The sequence below is a fragment of the Aethalodelphis obliquidens genome, unplaced genomic scaffold (genome assembly GCF_003676395.1).
Source record: "Aethalodelphis obliquidens isolate GAN/ISIS:26980383/991018 unplaced genomic scaffold, ASM367639v1 scaffold57, whole genome shotgun sequence".
NCBI lineage: Eukaryota > Metazoa > Chordata > Mammalia > Artiodactyla > Delphinidae > Aethalodelphis > Aethalodelphis obliquidens.
The window spans coordinates 699,567-724,206 of NW_020838001.1; the positions used below are offsets into that span (position 1 = coordinate 699,567).

Here is a 24,640-nt window from a genome sequence, read left to right on the forward strand (position 1 = left end):
TGGTCTGTTCCAAAGAGGCCCACGAGGCACGCACCTCAGGGACCAAGGTCACCACGTGTGCTCCTGGGCACCAAGCTGTGGGTGATGGGTATGGGGATCTCTGGCAGCCTGGAGCAGCCCCCGGACCCCAGGGTCACGCCAGCCTCACAACGCGCCCCAAGACCCGTGACCCCAAACCCAAGCCACTCATGGGTCCCTCTCCAGTGCCCCGTCCCCCAAGCCTCCTCCACACCTGCCCCTTCTCTACAACCCTCTGCAGTCCGTGAGGGCCCGCCTAGCACAGCCCCTCCCCCAGCCCTCCCCACCCACCCGGAAGGCCCCACCCCAACCGACTAGGCTCCCCGCAGGCTGGGCCCGGTAACCAGGGCTTGCGGGGGCGGGGGGGGGGGCACCCAGCCTGGGCCCCAAGCACCCAACCCCTACTGGACCCCAGGACTCACCCCCCAGAACCACCCTACCCCAACCTGGACCGGACCGGCCCCCTCCCCCCAGCTGCTCTGAGGCTGCCAGGGTGGCTCTGGCCACCACCACCACCCCGCCCCCGCTCTGGGCTCAGCTTCTGGAGGCAGAGGTGCTCTGGGAGAGGTGGGCGCAGCACAGGCCAGTCGACGTTTGCTGGAGACTGGGAGAGGCCAAAGGTCGGGGGCTGGATGCTGCTGGAGGGGCAGGGCCCTTCCCAACGCCCCTGGAGGTTCCTGTCCCCCTCTCCGACCCCCAGCCACTGGGCAGGCGCTGCAGGATCCAGCCAGCTCCCGGCCTTGACCCAGGACCCTCAGAGCCCCTCCTGGCCTCCAGTCCTGCCCTGCGGTTGGTGCTCCTGCAGCTGGGAGGGGCCTGAGGACCCGAGACGAAGGTAGTTCTGAGACCTGCCGTGGCCTGGGAGCCAGCCGCCCATGCCTGCGGCCCCATGGCTGGACGCCGGATGCCGCAGTGCCAGTGGATGCCCTGCACTGGGTGCTGGCGCTTGGTGGGGGTGGCGGTGGGGTGGGGAGAGGCAGGCCCTGCAGTCCCAAGTGGAGGCCGGCAGAGGGCGCCTGGCCTGGTGGCCGCAGACACACAAACACTGGCATACACGTGTCTGTCCACGTCCATGGCTCACAGGCGCTCGGAACATGCGTGTGCACACTCACGCAGCCCACCAAGGTGCCGCTCTCCACGCTCGCAAGCCAGCGGGTCCTGAGCGCTCTTGGCTAGACTCCGGGCAGCCCCCCACCCATGTGCCCACCCAGGAGTCCCTGCACCTGGCACGTGCTCCATGCCCGAGGCCCAAGGCCACGCAGCCCACCTAGCAGCGTCAGGGCTCAGCCAGGGCACAAGCTGCCCACGGTCACAGCTCAGAAAGGCAGGACAGAGCCAGGCTGCCCCTGCTGGGCAAGTCCCGTCGGCCTTCTGGAAGCGGCACGGCCGTCACGGCCCTCACTCTAGCGTGCAGGTGGGGACCCCGAGCAACGGCCCCACTTCCCCCAGCCCCAGCAGTGGGGAGGTGGCCCCAGGAGTCCCAGCCCTGACCGCTCGAGAAGCCGGCCCTCAGTGCTGAGCAGAGCCTCCCCGGCCCCTTGGGGAGGAGGTGCAGAGGGCAGGACCCCCACTGCCCAGAAAGCCCCCCAGACGGTGCCCAAGAAGCCCTACTCCCCATCTTCCTGCCAGGACTGGCTCAGGGCGTGGAGTCCCAGGAGAGCCACCAGCATCTGGCGTGCCGCAGGCCTGGGCCCGCTGGGCAGGGCCATCTGGCTGGGAGAGATGGTTGGACTGGGTAGCGCAGGTCACCTGCGAAAGCTCTGGAAAAGGAAGCTACGCTGGGCAAGGGCTGCCTTTAGGTGTCTGCTGGTCAGTCGTGGTGTCTTGGCCAGAAGGTCTGGGGCAAACAGGTGACAGAGGCTGGCCAGGCCTCAGCTGGTGGATTGGCCTGGCCTCCTGGAGCCGGAATCTGGGGAGGACAGCACGCAGCGGCCAAGGGGCCGAGGGCAGGTTCACAGCTGACGGGTATGTCGTCCGGAGAGGCAGAGGCCCCGTGTGTTCAGCATGACCCGGGCTCAGCTGAGAAAAGGATCCAGGACCGCCCTACACGGCGCCCTGGCTTCCCGACCCGCCTCCCCACCCAGACCCGACTGCCTTCACCACGGGGCCCCCCTGCCCATAGCGCTGCTCTGGGACAGGACAGCACAGAACCACCCAGAAGACACAGCTCCAGCCCGGAGCCTCCAGTCGGCCCCGCGTGGCGGCCACAGGTGCCCTCGGTCAGGCAGTTTCAGGATGACGCAGGCTGGCTGACCGCCAGCTGGCGGCCCCAAGTCTACGCAGGGCCAGGGGAGCGCCGGACTGTCCTTATAGAACTGCCCTCTCCCCCGGACGAGGGTGCCGCGCAGATGCCTCTGTGTGTGGCAAGGGAGCTGGATTGGATGCTCAGGCCCTCACTGCCAACCCAGCCGGGAGGAGAGGGCCTGGCACTATCCAGGCCCAGCAAACAGAACTGCAGAACGGCAGGGGCGCCTGTCCTTTGCCCGTGAGGGGTCTCGGGCCACCCACCTAGTGTCCTGACGTGATGCCTGAGAGCAGAGCACATCTCAGACCAGTCAGCCTCAGGGCCATGCGCATCAGCGCGAGAGGCTCCCGGGCAGAGGGCAACTTACTCCAGCTGAACACGGCCTCCGGGGCAGGGCCTCCTGGACCAGAATCGACAGGAACGAGGTGCCCCCGAAGCCTTCAGGGCCGGGGCAGGACCCCAGAGTCCCGATCCCAACAGCGTGGAAACAAGAGTGTCAGGACAGACTGCACCCCCTCGTCCGGCCTGGCGCTGATCTGAGAGCTGCCTGCAGTGCAGCCCACCAGCCCTGGTGAGGACCCACACCTCACACCTGGCCCTCCTGAGTGCCTCTGCTCTGGGACACTTGGTCTCGGGCTGGCAGACCACGTTTGACCCTGGCTCCCGGGCTGACCTGGGTTTTCTCATCACCCTAAGCCTGATCTCTGACCTCAGATCCGTGTGGCAGACTACTGGTTCAGTGACTGAGACCCTCAGGGTCAGCTAAAGGCAGAGGTGCTGGCCACTGGGCGTCTTCCTTGGGGAGAAGTGTGGGTGGCCGTGCTGCAGACCTGCCACATGAGCCACTGCCATCTGGCTGTCCACACGGGGACGGCCCGTCCCGCGGGGCAGGGAGCAGGGACGTGGCCCACAAATCACACAGGAGGCCTGGGGGAAGCCCGGCTGAACGGCCTGAGGGCCGGCAGAAGCAAGCGCGGGGACAGAGGACTGAGCACGGTGTCGTGTCACGCGGTCGTCAGCGCCGGACCATAAGAACGGGGTGGCCGGCGCACAGCCATCGAAGTCGAGTGGGCTTGGGCGACAGTGAGATCCAAATCACAGTGCAAGGAGGCTGGAAGAGGGGCTGCGAGGAAGGCCGGGGTACCAGGGCACCGCTGCACGACCCCCCCGAGCTGATGACGGGCTCTAGGGTGACGGCAAGGCCAGGAAGGCGGTGCTCGGGTCGGGCGGACGCTGGCCAGCACTGGTGCAGAGACAGACTGGGGAGCGGAGGGCAGGGGGCAGGTGGCGGCTCTCAAACGCCAGGCAGTTTCTTCCAGAGGAAGAAAGAACGAGAGCGACCGAGAAGTGAAAGTTGCTTCAAGGAGACAGGCCTCAGTCACGGTCACTGGGCAGCCGCGTGCGCCACTGGGGAAGGCGTTTATTACCGAGCGCACTGGGGGTGGTGGCTGGGCGTGGGTGGCCCCCGCAGTAGCAGGGAGCACTTCCTGCGACAGCGCCCGGCCCGGGGCTCCAGGAGAGCCAGGACAGGTAGGCACACGCCCCTGGGGTCCCGGCCGAGGCTGTCCTCCCAAGCGGCCGGCGCTTCCTGGGTGGAAAGGAGCAAGGCGGCGGCGCGGCCGCTGTGCCCTACCAGTCCTGGTTGTCCCAGCCGTCGTCCACGGCGGCCGGCGGTGCCGCCTCCTTGACGGCCCTGGCCCTGCCCTCCACCCCGGCCCCCCAGGCCTCCCGACCACCAGTGTCGCCGCCCCCGCTGCTGGACGCAGACGCGGGGCCCGAGCCCCAGGCGTCCCAGCCATCCGAGCTCCTCTTGTCGGCTGAGGGGTCTGCACACGTCCAGCTGTTGCTGCCTGGGGACCTGTGGGCCCCAGCAGGGTCGGTGCTCCCGAAGGCCTCCCAGAAGTTCCGGTCGGTAGTGCCTTGGGAGCTGTCCCCGCCGCTGTTCTGACAGCTCCGGCCCTCCGGGGCTCTGGGACAGAGAGCGGTCTCTGAGCGGCTCCCAGAACCAGGAGGTCCAGAAGGTTGCCGTCGTGGCCCTGAGCCGCCTGGTCTTCCCCAGGCTCCTCCCCAGAGAACGGGGGTCAAGGCCAAGTCCAAGCCCCCAGCCAGAGCCCCACCCCCAACCAGGGCACTCAGCCAGTGCCACTCAGGGTCCCAGAGCCGCTGTTCTCGCTCTAGGGCAGAGGAAACCCAGCCTCAGGGCGGCTCCACCACAGAGCTGAGGCCGTGGAACCTGTGGGAGGGACTCAGGCCTCCTGCCACCAGAGCCCACTCTCCACCAGTCCCACCCAAACGCAGGATGTTTTGAAGGAAAATGTAAAGCGCTGGTTTCCTGCAACGATTAAGGGGGAAAAAAACCCAGACCCTTCTCTGCACCGTGGAGTCCCTCAGTCCCTCAAACCACAGTCACACCACTGAGCACAGCGGACAGCACGCAGAGGGGGAAGCGCTGAGGCATCCCGTCCGCGAGCATGGGAAACACGCCCAGGCCTCGGGCACACGGACAGGACAGCACGCGCCACTGCTGGAGCGGCCGCTGCTCTGGGCCTGGCCCGAGACCATCCATCCCCCCACCAGATCCCCAGGGTCCCACCTGGGGTCAGAGAAGGAGAAGGCTGCCCAGTCTGGGCTCGCAGCAGAAAGGCCCGGGCGGGAGCCCTGAATGCTCCGGAGTCCTGGGAGGGGGGTCAGAGCCCAGCCGCACCCCCTCTCCCTCAGCCTGTCCCACAGAGGTGAGGCTGAGACTCTCCCTCCCCAGCCCTGCATGGTGGCAGCTCCCACGAGGTCGAAAGCAGGGCTTCAGAGCGAGAGGTCAGGGGGCCGACGTGCCTCTCTGCACCCCCAGGGCTCCAGGGGTTTCTGCACTGTGAGCCCTGAGCCCCTGGGCGAGACACACCTGCCTCCCAGAGACCCCAGGGGAGAATGCCACGGAAGGGGGCCCACTTCGGGAAGCGGGGCCAGTATACCTGTCCAACGGGTCCTCCGCTCTCCCAGAAAAAAAGGTGGTGACGTCCCTCCAGCCCCTGCTACCAACTCCCTGGACCTGGAAGGAGACGTAGGCGCTCAGCCTGGGCTCTGACGCCAAGTGCAGAGTTGAGACCTGGGTGAAGTTTAGGAACACGGCGACACCACGGGGCTCGGGCGGTTCGCCCCGGCACTGGGGACGGTGGGATGCCCGCTGTGTGGACGCAGAGGCTGTGGCCCCAGGAGCTCAGCAGAGAAGCTCCTGGGTGGGAAGCAGGACAAACGCCAACCCGCCCCTCCCCGCCCCCAGCGGCGCTAAGGCAGAGAAGGCGGCCGCCCCCAGCGCACTCACCAGGGGAGGTCGGCAGCAGCAAGACAAGGGCAGAAAGAAAAGAAGCAACAGGTTAGTGGCTGTGACGGGCGCCCGTCAAGCCGTTTCCATATTCCTCAGGCTGTCGGCACCGCAGGGTCTACCTGACCCTCCTCACGTCCTACAGGCCCCTCGGGCCAAGAAGCCATACAGGGCGTGAAGCGCCCAGCCCTTCCTGCTCGCGGTTCCGGGCTCCTTGGAATATGGAGACGACGCTTTCAGCCGAGCCCGCCTGTCAGGCGGGGCTTCCCTACCTTGGCCGCCAACTCAGAGAACCCACTGGACACATCATCAAAAATCTTTCCCTCCTTCACCTGGTGGATCGAAACAGCATCATCATAGCCGAGGCAGATGCCCCGCTGCCCATTACTGACAAAGGACAACGCCCACCGACACCTGTCAGGGGACCTGTCTCCACGCCATGTCGCCCCCTCCCCAGAAGTGAGGGCGAGGAGCAAGCCGACCACACCGCAGCCCGGGCCGGTCTCGCCCGGACCCTCCCCCGCTGGCCTCCCGAGCACGGGCTGGCGCTGGCCGCAAACCGCACGCCCCCTCCCCCGGGAGCTTCTCTCGCCGCCTTGGCCTCCTCCGGGGTGAGGGGCCGGGCACACACACAGCCACGCGGGAGCAGAGTAAAGGCCAGGCCTTGCTGGGCTGGGGGACGAGAGCCATAGGCACAACGCATGCGTGAGGACACGGGGAGTGAGCACGGGAGTCTGAAGCCCGAACAGCGCCTCCCAGCACCACCGCCCCCCGAATGAGGCCCACGGGAGACGCACGCAGCCGAGTACCGGAGTCCCCGCGTTACCTTCTCCTGAGCAGGTTTGAGGACACTCTCGTTCAGACTGTGGCCCAACTCTGATGCCTGTTGGAAGGACAGATGCGATGAGAAAAAGCCGCGTACGTGGCAGCACGTTCACCCCAGGACTGCGAGCCCTGCCCGCGGAGGGGAGGCTGCAGACGGCGAGCAGCCCGCCAGCACCCGATGCTCCGCGCTGTCGCAGAGGCTGGAGACCGCTGCCCCTGGCCTACGCACCCTGGGAAGGGGCTCGGACGGCAGCCAGCTCTTGGAAGCCCACCCCATCCGGTGGCCACCATCAGGCTCTGCCCGTCGGAGCCCACAGGATCCATCCCAGGAGAACAGCCCCTGGCATCCCCCCGACACAAACGGGTGGATCCCAAGCCCCACCTGCCCTCCAGGGGCCCTGCGGGAGTTCGAACAGAAGGGGATGGAGCTGGGGAGCGAGCCCAGGCCAGCAGCTCAGGTGGGGGGCAGGCAGGACACAGGGGAGGCAACCACGGAGCGGGGCCCTCGCCACTGGCATAGGACTCCCCAGCACCGCTGCAGCAGCAGCCTCAGGATCCGGATCCCGCGCCTCCTGCCTGAGACGCGGACGCCCGAGCACCGTGGATGGGCCACGCGGGAGCCCATCGGGCTGGGGAGCAGCTCTGAGCGTGAAGACAGGGAGCACCGACATGCAGCCGCGGCACAGACACCTCAGAGCGGGGCACGCGCCAGACACGCGGTGGGGGGGGGCGTGCACGAGCATGGACGCGGCCTTACCAGCTCTGGCTGCTGCTTGGAACCCCAGAACTTCACCCAGACAGCATGGGGAGACGGGGGGTGGGGGTGGGAGAGAGAGCGAGGCGGTGGGAGCGGTGTTCGGCAACAACCAGGACACGGTCCCGTGGGCGCCGCACGCTCTCTAGACCCAGCACCTCCCACCTGGGAGCTTTCCAGCACGGTAGGAGCGAGCGGTTAGGGAGTTGAGATGGGGGCTCAAAGAGATCAGCCCTTGGCCCCAGAGGCTCCTTGGACGGCCTGGCACCACGCCGGGACCGCCGGGGCTGCCAGCCAAGGTGTGAGAAAAAGACGAACACCAGGGCCCGAGACGCCGCCCACGAGAAGGGAGGGCGCTAACCAGGGACAGAGGCACGCTGCTGCCACAGGATGCAGACCCCGGTCCCCTGGGGGGCGCTGGGCCTCCCGTGTGCGGTTGCCCAGACATGGCACAGAGCCTCCTTCCCCACGAGGCCAAGGGCACAGGGGCCTATGGCTGCCCGCCTACCAGGGACGGGGCAGGATCTAAGCCTCCTCCACCTGCTAACCCGCAGGCGCCCAAAGTGACACGTGGACATGTGAGCCTGGGAGGCGAACGCACGCACGGGCAACCCTTGAGAGCACGAATGCAGAGGCTTCCTTTGTTACCTTCTGACTTGCCTGGGATCCAAACTTTGTCGCCTGAAAGGAAACACAGAGAGAGGGCTTTCTGGTCAGCCGCCTGACGCTGGCCACCAGGGCTGCACGTCCTTGGGGCCCAGACACCCGTGCTGGTCTCCTGACGGCCGCGAGGCACTGGTGCTCACCCCACAGCAGCTCTAAGGGGCCCTGCAAAGCTGCCCACCACATCCGCTTCCCCTGGAGGAAGGCCATCAGGGGAGGGGCAGCCAGGATGAGGGAGCAGGGCCGACGCCCACCTCCCTGCTCTGGAATGCAGGGCGCACAGGCCGCCCACGGGCCCACAGGTGGGGCAGGTCCCTCTCCAGCGAGCTCTCCCCCTCGCTGCCGAGCGCGGTCTGGTCACACCTCTCACCTCTGCCCAGCACCCCGGCCGCTCTCATAATAAGCAAAGAGGGAAAGGCCTGGATCCCCACCGCAGCCCTGCACAGCCCCGGAGAGAATCAGCAGAGGCCACGTGGCAGAGCGCTGGTGCCCCAGCGCCAGGCTCCTCCCTGGGCTCTAGCCCTCAGAAACTCCCGTCCTGGCCTCTCCAGGGCCCGTGTGCTCTGGGTCAGCCTCCCAGGCGGCCTCCCGTCCCTGCTCCAGGCGTTCCTGTCCCCGCCACGGCACGGTCTCCTCGCCCGTACCTCCAGGCCCGTACCCTCGCACACGCCTCTGGCCTGGCCCCTCCCGCCTGGCCTCCACCCAGTCACTGCCAGGAGCCGAGCACATGCCCACGGCCCAGCTGCCTGTCCTGGCAAAACCCCCAAATCCTGCCTCGCCTCAAGCCCAGGAGCAGGCGAGGGCAAGAGGAACCTCGGGCTGTCTATACCCTGGAGACCCAGCAGCAGAAACTCCAGGCTTTGCTTGGGCCGGGGGAGGGGGAGGCAGGGAAGCCTGGGTCACCCTGACGCCCCGCCGGCACCCACCTTCTGCAGCCAGCCCAGCCCCTGCAGGCAGCTCCGCTCTGCCCGGTACACCACCAACCGTCACAACAAAGAACGTCCGTGGGGCCTGGGGGATTCGCCAGGGCGAGAGGCTGCTCACCGAAACCCCCTCAGGGCAGATGGCCGTGCGGCCCGAGCCCCGTCAGGACCCCTGGTCCCCCAGAGCCACCGGCCCGCGCGGCCGCGTGACGGCACAGGCTACTTACACCCTCCTTCGCTGCCGAGGCAAACCTGCTTGCTCCAGTGGCGAAGCTGCTCCAGCCCTGAAAGGAAGCGACACACAAGCCACGTGGCGGCTCCACACGTGGCCACCAAGGGGGTGCTCCTCAGACACGCGCCGGCCGCCTCGCACCCACGTCTGTGGGAAGGACACAGCCAGGGCCCCAGAAGCAGCTCCTGGCCCGGCTCCCTGGAGACATGCCTTCCCCCGAAGCGCCCCGCCGCCCCTCCAGACAGACCACGGGGCGCTGGGGGCACTGAAAGCTGTCCTCCTTCCTCTAAGTCCAAGGTTGTTTCCCCTAAGCCTCCGAGATAGGTGAAAGCAATTTGGAAACAGAAACTCTTCATTTAAATCCCAGTTCGGCCTGTTCCACCTGAAGGAGACGCGGAGGGACCCTCGCGAGGAACTGAGAAGACAAGTGCGTGCGGCCTCTTCCCCATGGCGGGGCAGGGTGACACGGAGACACACACACTACAGCCTGGGAGGCGCTTCTGGAGAACGGGCTCCTGCACGGCGGGCCAGGCCGACGGCCCCTTTCTTCCCTGGGGCAGCCCTGGCCCAGAACCCACATGCTTGGGAGGCTCTGCCAGGAGTGGGCGGCCAGGCGGGCTCCACTCAGAGGAAACGAGCCTTGCTAAATCTGAGGGACGTGTTTTGTAGCCAAAGTAAACGAACGACAAAACACGCGTGGGATTAAACACCATAAACGGCGCTTTAAGAAGAGACGTCAGTGAAGGAAAGGGAGGGGGGCCTCTGTGAGACGGGCCAGCACGGGATCCCAGGACGGCCAGGCTCCGGGAGGCCCCTGGGGAGCGGGGGACAGCCAGGACGGGCGTCCTCACCGAGTACAGGGACGACATGGCGCTGTTGAGGAAGTCGTCTTCCCTCTTCGGAGGCGGTACCGTGTTCCCAAACCCCACGTAGCGGTTCTCCTGGGCCCTGGTGGGGACACAAGCAACAGCCCTGCTGCTCCCGACAGCTGGGGGTGCAGACGTGCCCAGACCCGGGACGGGCACCCCGGAGGACGTGCGGCTCCCACACCCCAGTGTGGGGTCAGGCTCTCCTCTGTTGGTGGGACGAGGCCCTCCTGCTGCATCTGCCAGAGGACCTGGCGAGACCCAAAGCGACAGCCGGTCACTGCAGGGAGTGGGACAGGCTCGACCACAGGTCAGGCAGGTTCCAGGAAGGAAGCACGTCCTTTCTGCTCCCCAGCATTGTGAGCCGTGGTCTTCTCTCCACTCAAGCCCCCACCCGAACCTGGGCTGCCAGGCAGCACCCCAGGAGGCCTGCCGATTCCGCACCCCCTGCACATGTGGGCAGCAGCCTCCCCCGACCCTCGCAGGGGCCAAACTCCTGGGGGCCAGGTCTGCCTGGGCCTCCCCCAGCTCCCCAAAGCCCTCCGGAGGCCTTACCCTTGATAGGAGCCAAGGTCATCGTTCAGCCAGTCTTCGAAAGCCTTGTCCGCGGAGGGAGTGGAGTTCTGCAGCTGGCCAGAGGCTCTGCAATGGAGGGTCAGAGGTCAGAGGCCGACGGGGGTGGGCACACGCCCACAGGATCACGGGGTCTCTGGGAGGCGCCGTCACGCCCACCTGCTCACACCTGGCTCCTCCAAAGCGTGGAGCAGAGGGTGGCTCAGGCTTCGGCTCGGCGGCTGAAGCCGGCAAGAAGCAGGGGGAGGTGCTGCAGCCCGGGGTGGGGGGCACAGCAGCTCCACGCCTGCCCGTGCCTGCAGGGAGGCTGCAGGGGTCGAGGCCAAAGCAAGCGCTCGGCAGGAATCTGGAGCCCTTGCGACCGGAGTCTCGCCACACAACGGGGAGGTGGAGGGGAGGGCCGCTGGGCACCCCTGGCGTCAACAGGGAGCTCTCTCTGAGACCAGTCACCCCGAACACCAGCCTCCAACCACGAGAGGACACAGGATGCCCGCCAGGGGGACGGGTCACCCTGGGGACGTGGGCAGCCCTCAGGTAGGACAGGACACGTAGACAGCAGCCAACTGGGTCCTACAGAGACGCCGTGTGCTGCGGGCACAGAGCTGGCGCTTCTACTTCAGACGCACCTTTACTGGTTGAATTTCTACTAAAAGTTTGAATTGTAACTTAAAAAGTTGTTTTTCCCACTGACTTTCAGAAATGGCTCACAACTGGAGCTGTTACCACAACAGCACAGGGACCCTGAGCCACAGTTAAGGTCAGAGCCGGGCAAACCCAGCCCAGAGCCCGGCCCACAGGCCAGACGAGTAGCTACCGGTGGGCAGAGGACGGCAGCGTCTTGGGCTGAGGTGGGGTCCAGTTCTGGGCGGGCGATGACTCCAGAGACCATTCTCTGCCTTCGGCCAGAGTGGCCACCTGCAGAGGGAGCCAGGGCATCAGGCAGCGTGGATGCCGCCTGCCCCGCACACAGCCCCTGGGGCTCGGCTGCCACGGGCCAGGGCTCTGCGGGTGCCGACACCGAGACCGGCTCTCACGATGGGCAGAGTGAGCAAGCTCTTGGTCGGCGTGGCGCCCGGGCCCCCTCTGCACCCCCCGAATGGATGCAGCGCTCCCCAGAGGCTGTGAGGAGGGCTCAGCCCTCCTAATCACAGGCCACCTGCTTCCCCTTGGGTGGGGTGAGCTGGGGCCACGCATCCTGTCTGTGTGTGGACTGCACATGGCCTCCGTGTTGTGTCAGAACCCACAGGAGATCTCAGCCCCTGGAACCACTCCAGCAGCCGATGGCCGGAGCAGCCTGCACACGGCCGGGTGGCCTGTGCTCACCTTGTCCCTGAAGAGGGCGGCGGCCTTGCTGTTGTACTTCTCCTGCAGGGACCAGCAGGGGTCATAGACCTCTTGACACTCCAGGAACTCCCGGAATTTAGCGTTCCCGCCGACCTTCATCTTCTCCAGCTCCACGTCTTTCCACTTGTCCATAGTGACGGACCGGACAAAGCTACACACCAGAGGACCGACCTCGCCACCAGTACCAGCATCCAAGAGCCCACCCCAAACGGTCTGGAATTAGACACGTGCACCTCCTGTGCCAGAGCGCCGGAGCGGGTAGGAGCTGGCCTGTGGGTGGCCCTCACCTTCCCGTCACCCGCCAGGCGGCAGGCCAGGAGCAGAGGGCACTGACCTGAGGTGCACCCCGAGCCCGCGGTGCTTCCCCGAGCACTCCAGGCAGATCCAGATGCCGTAGGTCACGCTCACCCACTGAGGGTTGAAGGCGCCGCACTCAAAACACACCTGCGAAGAGCGCCCAGGCGACTCACCCGGGGCGGGGCAGGGCCCAGGGACCCCGAAGACCCAATGGGGGGCCCCCAGAGGGGGCAGAGGGAGGCTGGCTGGGAGGCCAACGGTGACAGGGAGGGAGGACTCTGAGAGGACCCCAAAACCTAAGCCGAGTGTCAAGGAAAAGCGGACACTTACGTTGTTTTCATCTTGCACCCTAATTTCCTTAAGAACTTTCCTAGTTCTCGGGCTGGCCATGGCGCTGTGAAAGAGAAAAACAAACTTTTCAACTTCCAAATAGGTCACTTCACAAGAAGATCAACTTCTGGTGCAAACACACTACAAAGTATGACTTCAAGAAATTCCGTGAAGCTGCTTGGAAGCTACAGAGGAACAGGGCTACTTACTGCAGGAACCTGCTCTCCACGTGCTAAGAAAAGCCGAGATCAGTCTGGACGCTCCCGGGCCAACCACAGCGTGATTATTAGGGGCAATGCGCAATTACTGGAGGCCGCTCATCATGTACCATCAAGACCACACGATTTATAAAAACACCCGTCTTCTGGTGAAGTTCACAGCAAGGGGTGGTCTTCACAAAACGTGCTCAGACTGGCTGTTAAATCTCATTTCCCCTTTTCAGGGCGACACATCAGACTCGGGCTGACAGTATCCGAAGCCAGGGAGCCCCACCTTCTCGGCCCCCGCAGCCCCTCTACCTTCTACCAGTGCAGGGAGCTCCTGGCCTGGGGCGGAAGCAGTGGCGCCGCCTGACACGGGAAGAAGCTGGCCTCCCAGGGACCATCTGAAGGATGGAGGTGACAGACAGCATGGCCACAGCAGGGCAAGGACAGGGGCCTATGGACCAGCAGACCTGCCACCGCATCTCAGGGGGACACTGCCGGGGAACAGCAGCCACACAGCCTGAGCTGAACAGAAAACCCATTTACTTCTTTATAGATCTCCTAGCTTCGGCAAAGTTCAAGTTCAAGTGGTGGCCCGGTAAGTTTCAGGCGGGAGATGGGGAGGGAGCCCAGCGTGGTGTCGGCAGTAAAGTAACCCCATGGATGCCCAGCCTGAGTCTCAGGCTGGCCCTTCCCTCGTGACCAGGACCTGCAGGCTGTCCCTCCAGCTCCCCCGGCAGCATGTATCCTCTCAGGACACACAGGCCGCTTAAGGGACAGAGCCACACACCTGGGCTGCTGGCGGTGTCTCCAGCCTCCGACCCTGCACCCCACTGTCTGTGAGGGACTGCTCCAACCAGCTTCCCTGCCAATGCTTTAGCGTGAAAGTCCCAGGAGCAGCAGTCACCTTCGGTTACTCCCCAAGGAGACCCTGCCTCTCCCCACACCCAGGCCTCCTGAATCCTGAGCCCCAGGATGCCCAATGCCCACAACGCCCACTTCTGAGCCAGCTGAGGTTAGGAGACAAATGTCTGCTTTCTGTAACTGAGGGAAACAAAACCAAGGGCTCGCCGGAGGCACCTTTCTGCTCTGTATTTCTCTGTGCTGTGCATGACGGTCTCGAAGGCAAACACCTGAACCCACAATCCTGCCCAGCACCCAGCACCCAGCACCGGGCCCGATCCATCCAGGCGGGACCCTGTCCTCACGCTGAGCTCCAGTCACCCACAGGGCGAAGGCAGAAATGGGTGGCCCCTGGGAGCTCTTTCCAGAGGACTGTGCCTGCCCAGAGGCTCCCCTTCTGGCCAACAGGACCCAGGCAAACAAAAGTCAGAACTGGGGTGAGCCTGCCCTGAATTTCTAACTGCGTAAAAGAAGGCAGAGAGAGTGTCTGCACAAGTACAGCAAGGGAAATACGCGAAAACTAAGTGACTTGGCTCGGATTTAAAAGGATCTTTTTTTGGACGTGAGAATCCTCTCCTTCCGTGAAATGCTAACTTTAATACATAAAAAACAAACACTTCCTAACTTTCAAAACTATAGTTTGTCTTGAAATATAATCCAAGAACTCCTGCATTAATGCCTGAAACCAAACCCAGCTCTGTGCAAGCGAACGTGGCCTCAGTAAACGGTGAACCAAGTAACACTTCTCGGTTTACAGGAAGAAGCCACTTGTCAGCCGGCAGAACGCTGTTCCTGAAGTTGGGACTTCCTCAATGCCTGAGATGAAAAGGGATGACTTAGGGACACCGCTTGGGGCTGTTACACAGGCGACAGGCAGAAATCCTGCTCATCTTTCCCAGAAACCACCTGAGGCCCCCGAAGCACCTACACCGAAGAACAATCGTTTCTCACTTAAAACACCATCACTTCTGAACTTCTGCAGGGAATGGTCCCAGGAAGGGATGCCAAAGCCAACTTAAACGCTAATTATCCCCTGGGCCATTATCACTGCCCCCCCCCCCCGCCCCCGGCACAGAAACAGAGAATGGCCGAACCCTCAGGCCTGCACTAAACGACACAATTAACTCTCACATGGGTGGTCAGCGACGAAGCTGTTGAACAGGGCAGACGAGAAGCACAGTTCTACCTAAACGCACGGGCACTGACAGAGAATTCCAAAGTCCCTTCTTGGGTTCCTCTCCCTCCCCCAAGACGATCACCCACGGCCACCAAGGGTGAGGCTGCCATTTCCGATTAGACCGACCTCTCCAACTGAGGGGGAGGACCCTTCCCTCTTAGGAGTGGAAGCCCCTTCAAAGCTCAGACCCGGCCCGACGGGACCCTGTGTCCAAACCAGCTCCTGGTTCCGAAGGAAGGGACGGGGCAGGGCCGGCTCGCCCCACGGAGGGGGTGTTGGTGGGCAGCGGCCCGTGACAGCCTCAGAGGAAAGAAGGCTGGGGGCCGGGGGCGAGCTGCGGGGGCGTGTGGGTCCAAGCGGGGGCGGCCAGAGGAAGGGGGACGGCCGGGGGCCCGTGGACTAGCCCCGGGGTGGCCGGGGGAGGTCCTGCGGACAGCGGCCTCGGAGCGGGTGGGGGTCTGGGCGGAGGCGGCCGCCGGCAGGGGCAGTGGACCAGCCCGAGGGGAGCCGGGGCCTCGGCGCCTCGGCCGCGCGCTTACCGGGCAGAGGGCTCGATCCTGCGCGCCGGGTCGGGCCGGGTCAGGCCAGGGTCAGGGCCGGGGTCCCGGCCGGGGTCGGCCGCGCCGCGAACCGCACCGAGGACGACCGCCGACCACCCACCCCACCGCCACCAGCTTCCGGCTACGTCGCGCCTCGCAACGCCTCACGGGAAGCCGGGGACGGGCCGGCGGGGGCGGGCCTTCCTCCCCGCCTGCTTGGCCGGAAGCGCTGCCTCACCCCGTAGCTATGGGGACGCGTCCTCCTCGGGGCTGCTGTGTCGGAGCTGCTAGTCCAGCGGGGACCGCGGTAGCCTGGGGACCGACAGCCGTGCTCACCAGCGGTGCGCCGTCAGGATCAGACGGGAAACTGATGGCCTGCTCAGATTAGAACGATTCATGGGCGTTTACTCACAAGGGGGCTGGTTAGGAGGGTATGCGCGGGTTTAGGGCACCGCAGGAATTCTGCGGGAACCCAGGGCTGGAGCAGCAGAGCTGTGACGTCAGCAGACTCCAAGGAAAAGAGGGAAGGAGGGGTTCCCGGACTCGGGAAGGGCAGTGTCCTCAGGGCCACTGCCCAAGAGGAGCTGTCATCTTTTGTTGAGGGCATGACCAGCCCAAGGTGACCTAGTAGAGGAGCAGGCACAGGAGTAAATACCGGCCTCTCTGGCCTCTCACCCTCTGGTCTCCCGATTTTGCCTCCCACTGGCCAGGCCCACCGGTGCAGTCTGAGGTGGAGAAGGGTAGGGGGTGGGCACGGAGGACAGCTGGAGACGTTGCAAGCAGGCTGCAAAGCAGTGTGAACCCCAAATATGGGAAATATGACTGTAGAAAGAAAACTGTCCAGAGTGATGATCTCTGGGGAGTATAACTGCAAGCGATTTTTGGTTTTGTTTTTACTCTGTGCTCTTATGTGTATTCCACATATTCTTCATTGATCTATGGAACTTTTGGAGTGATCAAGTACGAACGTTTTTACTGAGGTATAATTTACATTCAACAATTTACGTTCAATGAGTTTTGAGAAATGCATACTGCAGTGTAACCTCCACCATGATCAATTATAGAACATTTCCATCACAGGCAACCACTGTTGTTACTTTTATCCCCATTTCTTAGTTTACCTGTTCTAGAACTTCATATAAATGGAATCATGCAATAAGTACTCTTCTGAATGGCTTCTTTCACTTAGCATAATGTTTTCAAGGTTCATCCATGTCATAGCATGTCAGCACTTCATTCCTTTTTATTGCTGAACACTATTCCGTTAAATGAATATAACTCTTTGTTTATCCGTTCACATATTGGACAGTGGAGTCATTTCTGAGTCTTGGGTATTGTGAATAAAGCTGCCCCGAAACTCACATGGGTATATTTTAACATTTCTTGTGCATAATTACCTAGAAGTTAGGTTGCTGGGTGATCGGGGAGGTGTATGTTGAACCTCATAAGAAATTGTGAAGCAGACTTCCAAAATGGCTGTACCATCTCACACCCCACCAGCAGTGTGAGAGCTCCAGTGTCTGGCGTGTATGCTGGGTTATCTCATTTGCATTTCCCTCCATTGCTGGTTGAAAGCTGCCCTGGAGAATTATCTTAGCTTCCTGGCCCTTCCAGCCCACCCTGTGCCCAGCTTAGCATGAGCACCTCGTGCAGCCAGGGGAAGCCCTCAGGAAGGAGCCAGCAGGGCTTGCAGTGAGAAGCCACTGGCATCACAGAAACAAGAGGACTGAGGTGATGTGCACGGGGCACCCACCCGGTCTACACAAGGACAATGTGAGACAGTGTAGATCTCGGCACGAGACCCTGGGGCTGCGACTGTGTGGGTTCCACAAGTTCAGAGAGCGAGAGCCACGTGCTGGATTCCTTACGTGGGCTCCCTGGAGGAAGCGGGCTCTGAAGGATGTTGAAAGGGAGGAGAGGAAAAGGGAAGGCGGTCCCTGAAAGGGCACAGCGGAAGCCAACATTTGGCACTGCTAGTGCAGACAACGAGCAGAGGCTGAACTTTCAGTTTTCTGATCATAAAGCTAAAAGGTCAACCCCTACTCCACCCCAGGCTCTGGAGGCCTGGGGCTATGCTCGTCCCCAGGGCCAAGAGCAGGGAGGTGGCCATTGCAAGGACAGGGCAAGCCTGCCTCCTCACAGCATCCGTGGTGCCCCTGCCTCTCTCTGCCATCTCAAGGCTGGCTCAGTGACCAAGTAACAGAGGATCCATCTGGGCACTGAAGTGGTGAATGGAGCAGAACACGCAGCTGCAAACTGGAAATGTTTTATTACCCCATCTGAAATACTTAGATAATTTGGTTTTCTTCTAGACCTGCCGGCAGTACTTTAATTTCCAGTTAGAGTAATGTGATCATCTTTGTGGTTTCCTCCCCAGGGCTGCTGAAGCTCTCGATATGAGTAAAACTGAAGGGAATACGAGGGCAGCAATATGCAAACCTCGGGGTAGATGGCTGTGCAAGGCTGGGGCTGGCCTGGGCCACACAAGTTCACCCGTGAAGTCACCGTGGGACCCGGGACACATCACTACTGCCTCCTGGACTCAATTTCCCCATCTGTGAAAGGAGGACCCCAATTCCCCTTCCAGGCCAGGGGCCCACGCTTCCTGCCTGCTTGTCTGAAGTCAGGCCCTGGGCTCGATAAGGAAGATCTTGTGTAAACTGCACAGCAGTGCAGCTCTTCCTGATGTGCATCTGTTGTTCAGGTGAAGAAATGGAGGCACAGAACAAGTAAGCAATTTGCCCTAGGTCGAAAAGGCAGTAAGTGGTGGAGGCGAGGTTGGTACCCAGCCTGTGTAACATCTTCCTCAGAGTAGAAGGGCGTGTGGGGCGAGCGTCCACTGGGGGCGCAGTTGTGTCCTCTGATCTGACCCAGCACCAGTCTCAGAGGTCAGTTTCATTCCAGACATGTGCAAGTGACGGAGAAACTGGGTTGGGCCGTGAGCACTGGTCAACCGTGACCCTGTCAGGGTCTCACCGCCGGGTCCCGGGGGTCCAGCCAGCTGCCATCAGGGGTGGCAGAGCCTAAAGAAACAGTGGAGGCTACCCAGGACTGGTGAGGGCCATGTGTGTACATGTGTGTAAGTGTACACATCTGTGAGCATGTTTGGGTTTGCACGTGTGTGCATGTGATTGGTGCATGTGTGTATACATGTGTGCACGGTATTGCATGTGTGGTCTGTGCCTTAAGGCTCGTTAGGCTCAAGGTCATTGTACTGAGTCCCCCACGCGCACAGAGACAACAGGTGTGGCTTTGGGGTGTGCCCAAAAGAGGCGCCGCCCACAGGGCTTCCCAGAGAAGCAGAGTCTGCCATACCCGCTTTGCACAGCGGCAGAGGCTGCAGCTTGGAGTCGGAGAGACCGCCCTGGCCCCGGCCAGTGGCAGCAGCACACAGATGCGGGCCCAGGCTACTCAGACCCCGGAGGCACCCCAGCAGTGCTCGTCCGGAGCTCCTGCGCGCGGGGAGAAATGAAGCCAGGGCTGTGTCCACCTCGTCCCCAGGAGCACTGCTCCGCCCCACACCCCGGGCATGGCCCACAGGTCTGTGTTCCTGAAACCAGTGTGGGCTGAGGAGGGGCCATGTGGGGCCCTGTGAGGACAAGGCTCCTTCCCTGCCTGGGAGGGTGGCTCTCAGGATGTCTCGCTGCCTATATTTAAAGATCAGCCATTCTGTGGGCCTCCATGCGCCTGGGGCATGGCAGGACCTTGGGGGCATCTTGAAATGACTATCTAATCCCATTGACTGGCCAGCGCTCCAGGGCCGCCTGGAGAGGTGGTCGCCAGCCATGGATGTCACCAGAGCCCTCGGTCTCTTTCTGGACTCTTAACTCCTCTTGAAATCGCTCCCATATTGGGCTCAGCTCGGGGGCAGGGCTGTTTCTCCCAGTGTTTAAGGGGATATGCCTATGCCACCCGGCCCCCGCTGGGCTCCAGGGAGCAGTTAGACCCACTTGAGGCCGACAGGGCCTCAGGTACATGGAAGCAGCCCCAGTTTCCCAGCGGGAGGGCTCGAGGTCAGGACTGTTCGCTCTGTCCCAGCGATGCGGATGGAGCCGACTGTTTGCTGGGCGCTGGTAGGAAGAGAGGGAGGGGCGCCTGCCGGGCAGCGTTGGTCCCGATGCCGGCCCTGGCGCACAGAGGGTGCCGCGATGCCCACCCATCCGACCCCTGTTGCTGCCTCTAAATGATGCACAGGAAGAACTGGGCCCCAGGATGAAGGAAATGGAAGGAATGTCAGAATGTGCTCCTGCTGATTCACGAGGCCGTGCATCTCTACGGAGCACAACTCCTCCTGACCCAGAGCTGTCGTTCTTCCTAAAACACCCAGGAACTTGCAGCTGCGCCAAATGACACTTGGTCACACAGGCTAACGCGTCACGGCCAGGAATGTATTGAGACAGGGCCAGCTTCTCAGCCTGCAGGCCCGAGGGCTCAGATCCCAGGGCTATGACAGGAAGACCCACACACCCCCTGCCTGAGCCCCTCCCATGCCTATCCGGATTCTAGTTGTTAGAGACAGAAAACCCAACCCCACATGGCTTAAGCAACAAAGGGATGTTATTGACTCATGTGGTGAAAAGTCCAGTGGTAAGTTGGCTTTCAGGTGAGGCTTGATCCAGCAGCTCAACCGTATCACTGAGAACAGGTTTCTCTCTGTATCTTTGCTCTGCTGTTCCATTTTCACCCGAAGGTCCCAAAATGCAGCTCCTAAGGCTGTAAGCTCCCTGTTCACATCCCAGCTAAAACCCCAAGATTCACTAGCTTGGATACACTAATAACAGGCCAAGGGGATGGAATGTGCTGATCTGTGGCATCTAAGCCCCGAGCTCCAGCCCTGGAGCCCCAGAGGGGAGGCAGGTTCCCAGGACTGCAAGGACCCCAAACAGAAGTCTGAAGGTCAGGTGAGCTCTCCTTGTGGCCGAGGTTGAGGTGGGCATTTTGTGGCTCCCCTCTGTGTCCCCGGGGCCCAGCATGAGCCCAGCCAGCGTGGTACGAACACTGGGGAGGCCTGGGTGGGGCTCTGCCTGTCTCCTCTTCTCTTCGGGGGAGCTGCTGCTAGAAGGAGGGAGGGAATGGGTGGAGGTGGACAGGCAGATCGTCTCTCCAGAGAGGCAGGAACTTGGCCTGGAGGCAGGAGGGAAGAGGGGTTTCAGGTGGACACAGGACCTGGCGCCACGGGGAGGCTGAGAAGGGCCGGCCAGGGGGTGGGCGGCAACTGGGAACAGCCACTGACACACTGACCCCAAGGCCAACACGACGGGGAGGCAGGGTGGGGGGGGGGGCGGGCGGTTGGAAATCAGGTCTTGAAGGACCACAAACGCAGCCAGTCACATTTTGGGCTGAGAGCGCTCCTGGTCGGTCAGCCAGGAGGCCTGAGAGCCGGTGGCCCCGGGGGGCCCACAGCAGCCCTCATCCTGCGTTCTTACCTCCCAGGCACCTGCCAGCTGAGAAATCACAGGGCCAGGGGAGCCACCGAGCTGCCATCCTGCCCCCGGCTCCCTCTGCTGCCCCTCCTAAAGCCCCTGCCCCTGCGCTCCGTCTCTGGACTTACCCAGACCTGGACCCAATCTCGCCTTGAGCTGCGGGCGACCAGGTCTCTGGACCTGGCGGAGCCTCAGCCTCTGTGAAGCTGTAAAGCGGGATCATCATCGCTCCTCCCGCACGGTCCCGTGACATCGAGGGAGATGAAAGGAGGTGCGGCTTCTGGGCCCGGGAGGGACCCTGGGCTCCTGGTCACTTCACACCCCACCCCCACCTGCACGAAGACAGAAGCAGAGCCTTCAGGAGTGACAGAGGGGGTGTCAGCAGGGCTGGAAGAGTCTGTCACCTGCCGTTCCCTTTGCTCCCAAAGCCCAGGAGTCCTTCCTGGGGACTCGGTAAACGTGGCTTGATGTGGGCGGTCCTTTGCCACTCGGGGATTGTACCCCAGGCCAGCCCTCCATCGAGAGAGAGACAGAGACAGAGGGAGAGCGAGAACGCAGAGCCAGGCAGGGGGGCAGCCGCTGACCTCAGCAGAGGACACACACAGGCCTGCAGACCAGCTTCCCTTCTCCTTTGTTTCCAGTTTGCTTAATGAGCCAAATATTTAAGCAACTCCCCCGCTACCCCGCTTTCCTCTTTAATCCCTGAACGGCTGAGAGTGATGACGAGGTCCCAGTGAGAGCTGCGGTTGTGTCCTCTGGGCTCTCCTCGACCGGGTCTCAGGAGGCCCGGGCCGACGTGCCGGTGGACGGGCCAGAGACATACCTGGGCCGCGTCTGGGTCACGGCAGCGAGCTGTCTCCTCCCGCCCAGCGCTTCTAGCTCTCAAAGGCCCGCAGGAGGGCTCCTGGATTTAATGCCTCGTCTGTACCCCAGCCTGACGACGGGCACCCTCACAGGGCCTGTGGTCCGTCTGGGAGAACCAGTGGGGTGTCTGCACGCAGGGCCTCCACCTGGGCCGAGGGAGTTTGCTCCTGTGTCAGGCACCCCAGGGAGCCTGAGGCCGCTCTCCGTCCTTTGCAGCCTGTCCAGCTCTGTTGCTCTTTCAAAGGAAGAACAGGACCCACGGTGCCTTTTATCTGGTCCGGATTAAGGGGTCAGGCCCACCCCACATGCAGTTCTGGGGCTCAGCCAATATCTTTCCGGGAGTGTTTGTTGATACTTACAAATTTCTCCCAAATTCGTCTGAAAACATCTGCACGTGGCAGTTTCCGTCGCTCTGGGTGAACAGAGACGGCAAGAAGTTTTTTGTTTTTCTTTTTAACATCTTTATTGGAGTATAATTGCTTTACAATGGTGTGTTAGTTTCTGCTTTATAACAAAGTGAAGCAGTTATACATATACATATGTTCCCATATCTCCTCCCTCTTGCGTCTCCCTCCCACCCTCCCTATCCCACCCCTCCAGGCAGCCACAAAGCACCGAGCTGATCTCCCTGTGCTATGCGGCTGCTTCCCACTAGCTATCTATTTTACGTTTGGTAGTGTATATATGTCCATGCCTCTCTCTCACTTTGTCACAGCTTACCTTTCCCATTCCCCATATCCTCAAGTCCATTCACTAGTAGGCAAGAGGTTTTGACAGAGCTGAAATTCCTCTAGCCCCGCTGTGAGCTGACCCCACACAGGCCCCGAGGCCGGCTGTTGTTTCTGCCACAGGGATGGCTGAGCTCTGCAGGGTGGATGGGGGTGGCAGAGGGGTGCAGGGGGCCCCCCAAAACCTCAATCTGGCCTCTCCAAGTGTAGTGCTGAATGGTGGCCTCCGGAGGATACATCCCTACTGCCTGGAACCTGTGAACAGGACCTTATTTGGGAAAAGGGTCTCGGCAGGGATTGAATTAAGGATCTCGCATGAGATTCTCCTGGATTACCTGGGTGAGGCCGCAATGTGTCCTTACAGGAGACAGAAGAGGAGGGACAGACAGAGGAAAAGGCCGTGTGAAGATGGAGGCCGAGATGTGAGTGACGTGGCCACAAGCCCAGGGACGCCTGGGCCACGAGAGCTGGGCTCGAGGATGGGTCCCGCCCTGGAGCCTCCAGAGGGAACGTGACCCTGCCGACACCTTGAGTTTGGACTTCTGGCCTCCAGAACTGGGAGAGAATAAACTTCTGCTGTTTTAAGCTCCACCCCCACCCCACCCCACCCCCGCCCAGTTTGTAGTAAACTTACAGCTGCCACAGCAAATTGCCTGGAGGCCTTCTCTGGGTGAGACTGCTCCTCCCCCAGGGACTCAGTCCCACCCGCAGAGCGTCCTGGAAACCAGGGGCACCTCCCCCGACCGTGCCACCTCGGCCCGCAGACCCCCGGGGCAGGCTTTCCTCCAGATTTGCTGTCTGTGCTCAGCTGTGGGCAGTGTGGACGTTCCCGGCCTCACCTTGGTGACCCGGCAGCGTTGCCCAGGTGTCAGGCTGCCGTCTGTCCCCCAGCTCCTCAGACGGCCTGCTGGGGCCTGGAGATAGCCCTCCTCTGTTCTCTGCGCATGACTCACATAGCACTGCGGTCTCCTGCTGCCCCGATCCGGCTCAGGCAAGGGGGGCCTCCGATCACTGAGTTCCATCTGGGGGTCTATGTAAGATGCAGAATTGGCAGCATTCAGCCTCCAAGAGCCGTAACCCTCTGCCAGGAGGAATATGAAGTGCAGTGTTAGTAAAATCTCACAGTCCAGAGGGGACCTAGGGAGAGACACAGGCTTGTCATCTGTAAAACGGGTGGCTCTGCGCCCGGGGGTCCCTCCTGGCCACACAGCGTGCATGCCCCAGGCGTATGGACACCATTGACCCTGTGCAGAGCTCCACACATCAGGTCAGTGTCCGAGTCCTTCCGGAGCGGGTGATGCCCAGGAGGCCTCCAGGAGGTGCCGGCAGGGGAGGCTAGCCCCGTTCCACCCCCACCTGGCAGCAGCTTTGAAGAGGAGTGGCTGGCCTGCAACGACTTATTTCACCTGCATAATGTTTTGTTTTGGGTTTTTTTTGCGGTACACAGGCCTCTCACTGTTATGGCCTCAGCCACTCCGCGGCATGTGGGATCTTCCCGGACCAGGGCACAAACCCGTGTCCCCTGCATCGGCAGGCGGACTCTCAACCACTGCGCCACCAGGGAAGCCCCCTGCATAAGGTTTTCAACGTTGGTTCTCGGCACAGCAGGTATCAGTAACTAGATACCTTGTTATATAGCTGGATATATATTGTGGTCCAGCCATACAATGTATCCATCCATTCGGGGATGCCTGCGTTGTTTCCACTCTGGGCCCTTATAAACAAGGCCGCTGAAACACTTGTGTGGACATTTTGGTTTCTTTGCGGTAAATATATGGGAGTAGAACTGCTGGGTCCCATGGTAACTTCATATTTAACCTCTGAGGACCTGCCAGACTGTTTTCCACGGCGGCTGCACCGTTTTACACCCCTACCAGCAGTGTGCGCACGTTCTGGTTTCTCTGAGTCCTGGCCAGCAGTTGCTGTGTCTGTCTGCGGATTCCAGCCATCCTGGTGGGTGTGAAGAGGTCTCTCTCTCACGGCTCTGAGTGGCTTTTCTCTTCTCAGGTGCTTGTCAGGCTTCTGTCTGCAGACAGCGCGGTGACAGCCATGACCCGTGCATCCTGGCACAGGTGGGCAAATGCATGCGGGGGAACCAAAATCATGGAGGGGAAAACTCCGGGTAGTTTGTGAACTCACATGAGTGGGGTCAGGAATTGAGGTTGCCATGGGAAATTGGTCTCACGTCCCTCCTCTGGGAAGGGGGCTGGCGGTAACGGGGTGGCCAGAGCTCCAAGGACCCAATGTCCAGCAACCTCTCTGCAAATGCCCTTGCCAGGAGGCAAGGCGCCCTGTCACCACCGTCACCACGGGGCTGGGACCCTCTGGTTCTGGACTGCTGGAGCCGAGACCCGCGGCCCGAGGCTGAAGTGCCTCGTGCTGGGCTGCCCCTCGCTGGCCACTCTGTCTGGGTCCTG

The 24,640-nt window shown here is 62.1% G+C and overlaps 1 protein-coding gene across 5 annotated transcripts; it reads right to left on the minus strand.

The window, feature by feature from the left end:
• Positions 1 to 3,641: 3,641 nt before the first annotated feature.
• Positions 3,642 to 15,347, minus strand: ARFGAP1 (ARF GTPase activating protein 1). 5 transcript variants are annotated; one of them, XM_027086756.1, is made up of 15 exons: positions 15,209 to 15,347; positions 12,596 to 14,308; positions 12,387 to 12,450; positions 12,094 to 12,203; positions 11,739 to 11,910; positions 11,230 to 11,330; positions 10,398 to 10,484; positions 9,828 to 9,924; positions 8,972 to 9,028; positions 7,807 to 7,839; positions 7,162 to 7,191; positions 6,406 to 6,462; positions 5,852 to 5,911; positions 5,230 to 5,306; positions 3,642 to 4,232 (listed from the first exon to the last, which is right to left on the minus strand). In XM_027086756.1, exons 3-15 carry the CDS (start codon positions 12,444 to 12,446, stop codon positions 3,893 to 3,895), a joined length of 1,281 nt encoding a protein of 426 aa, XP_026942557.1. In that variant the 5' UTR covers positions 12,447 to 12,450; positions 12,596 to 14,308; positions 15,209 to 15,347; the 3' UTR covers positions 3,642 to 3,892. The 5 variants fall into 5 exon arrangements, with proteins under 5 accessions (XP_026942557.1, XP_026942556.1, XP_026942561.1 ...); XM_027086755.1 differs by lacking the exon at positions 12,596 to 14,308 and having other exon boundaries at positions 15,209 to 15,346; XM_027086760.1 differs by lacking the exons at positions 12,094 to 12,203; positions 12,596 to 14,308.
• Positions 15,348 to 24,640: the final 9,293 nt, after the last annotated feature.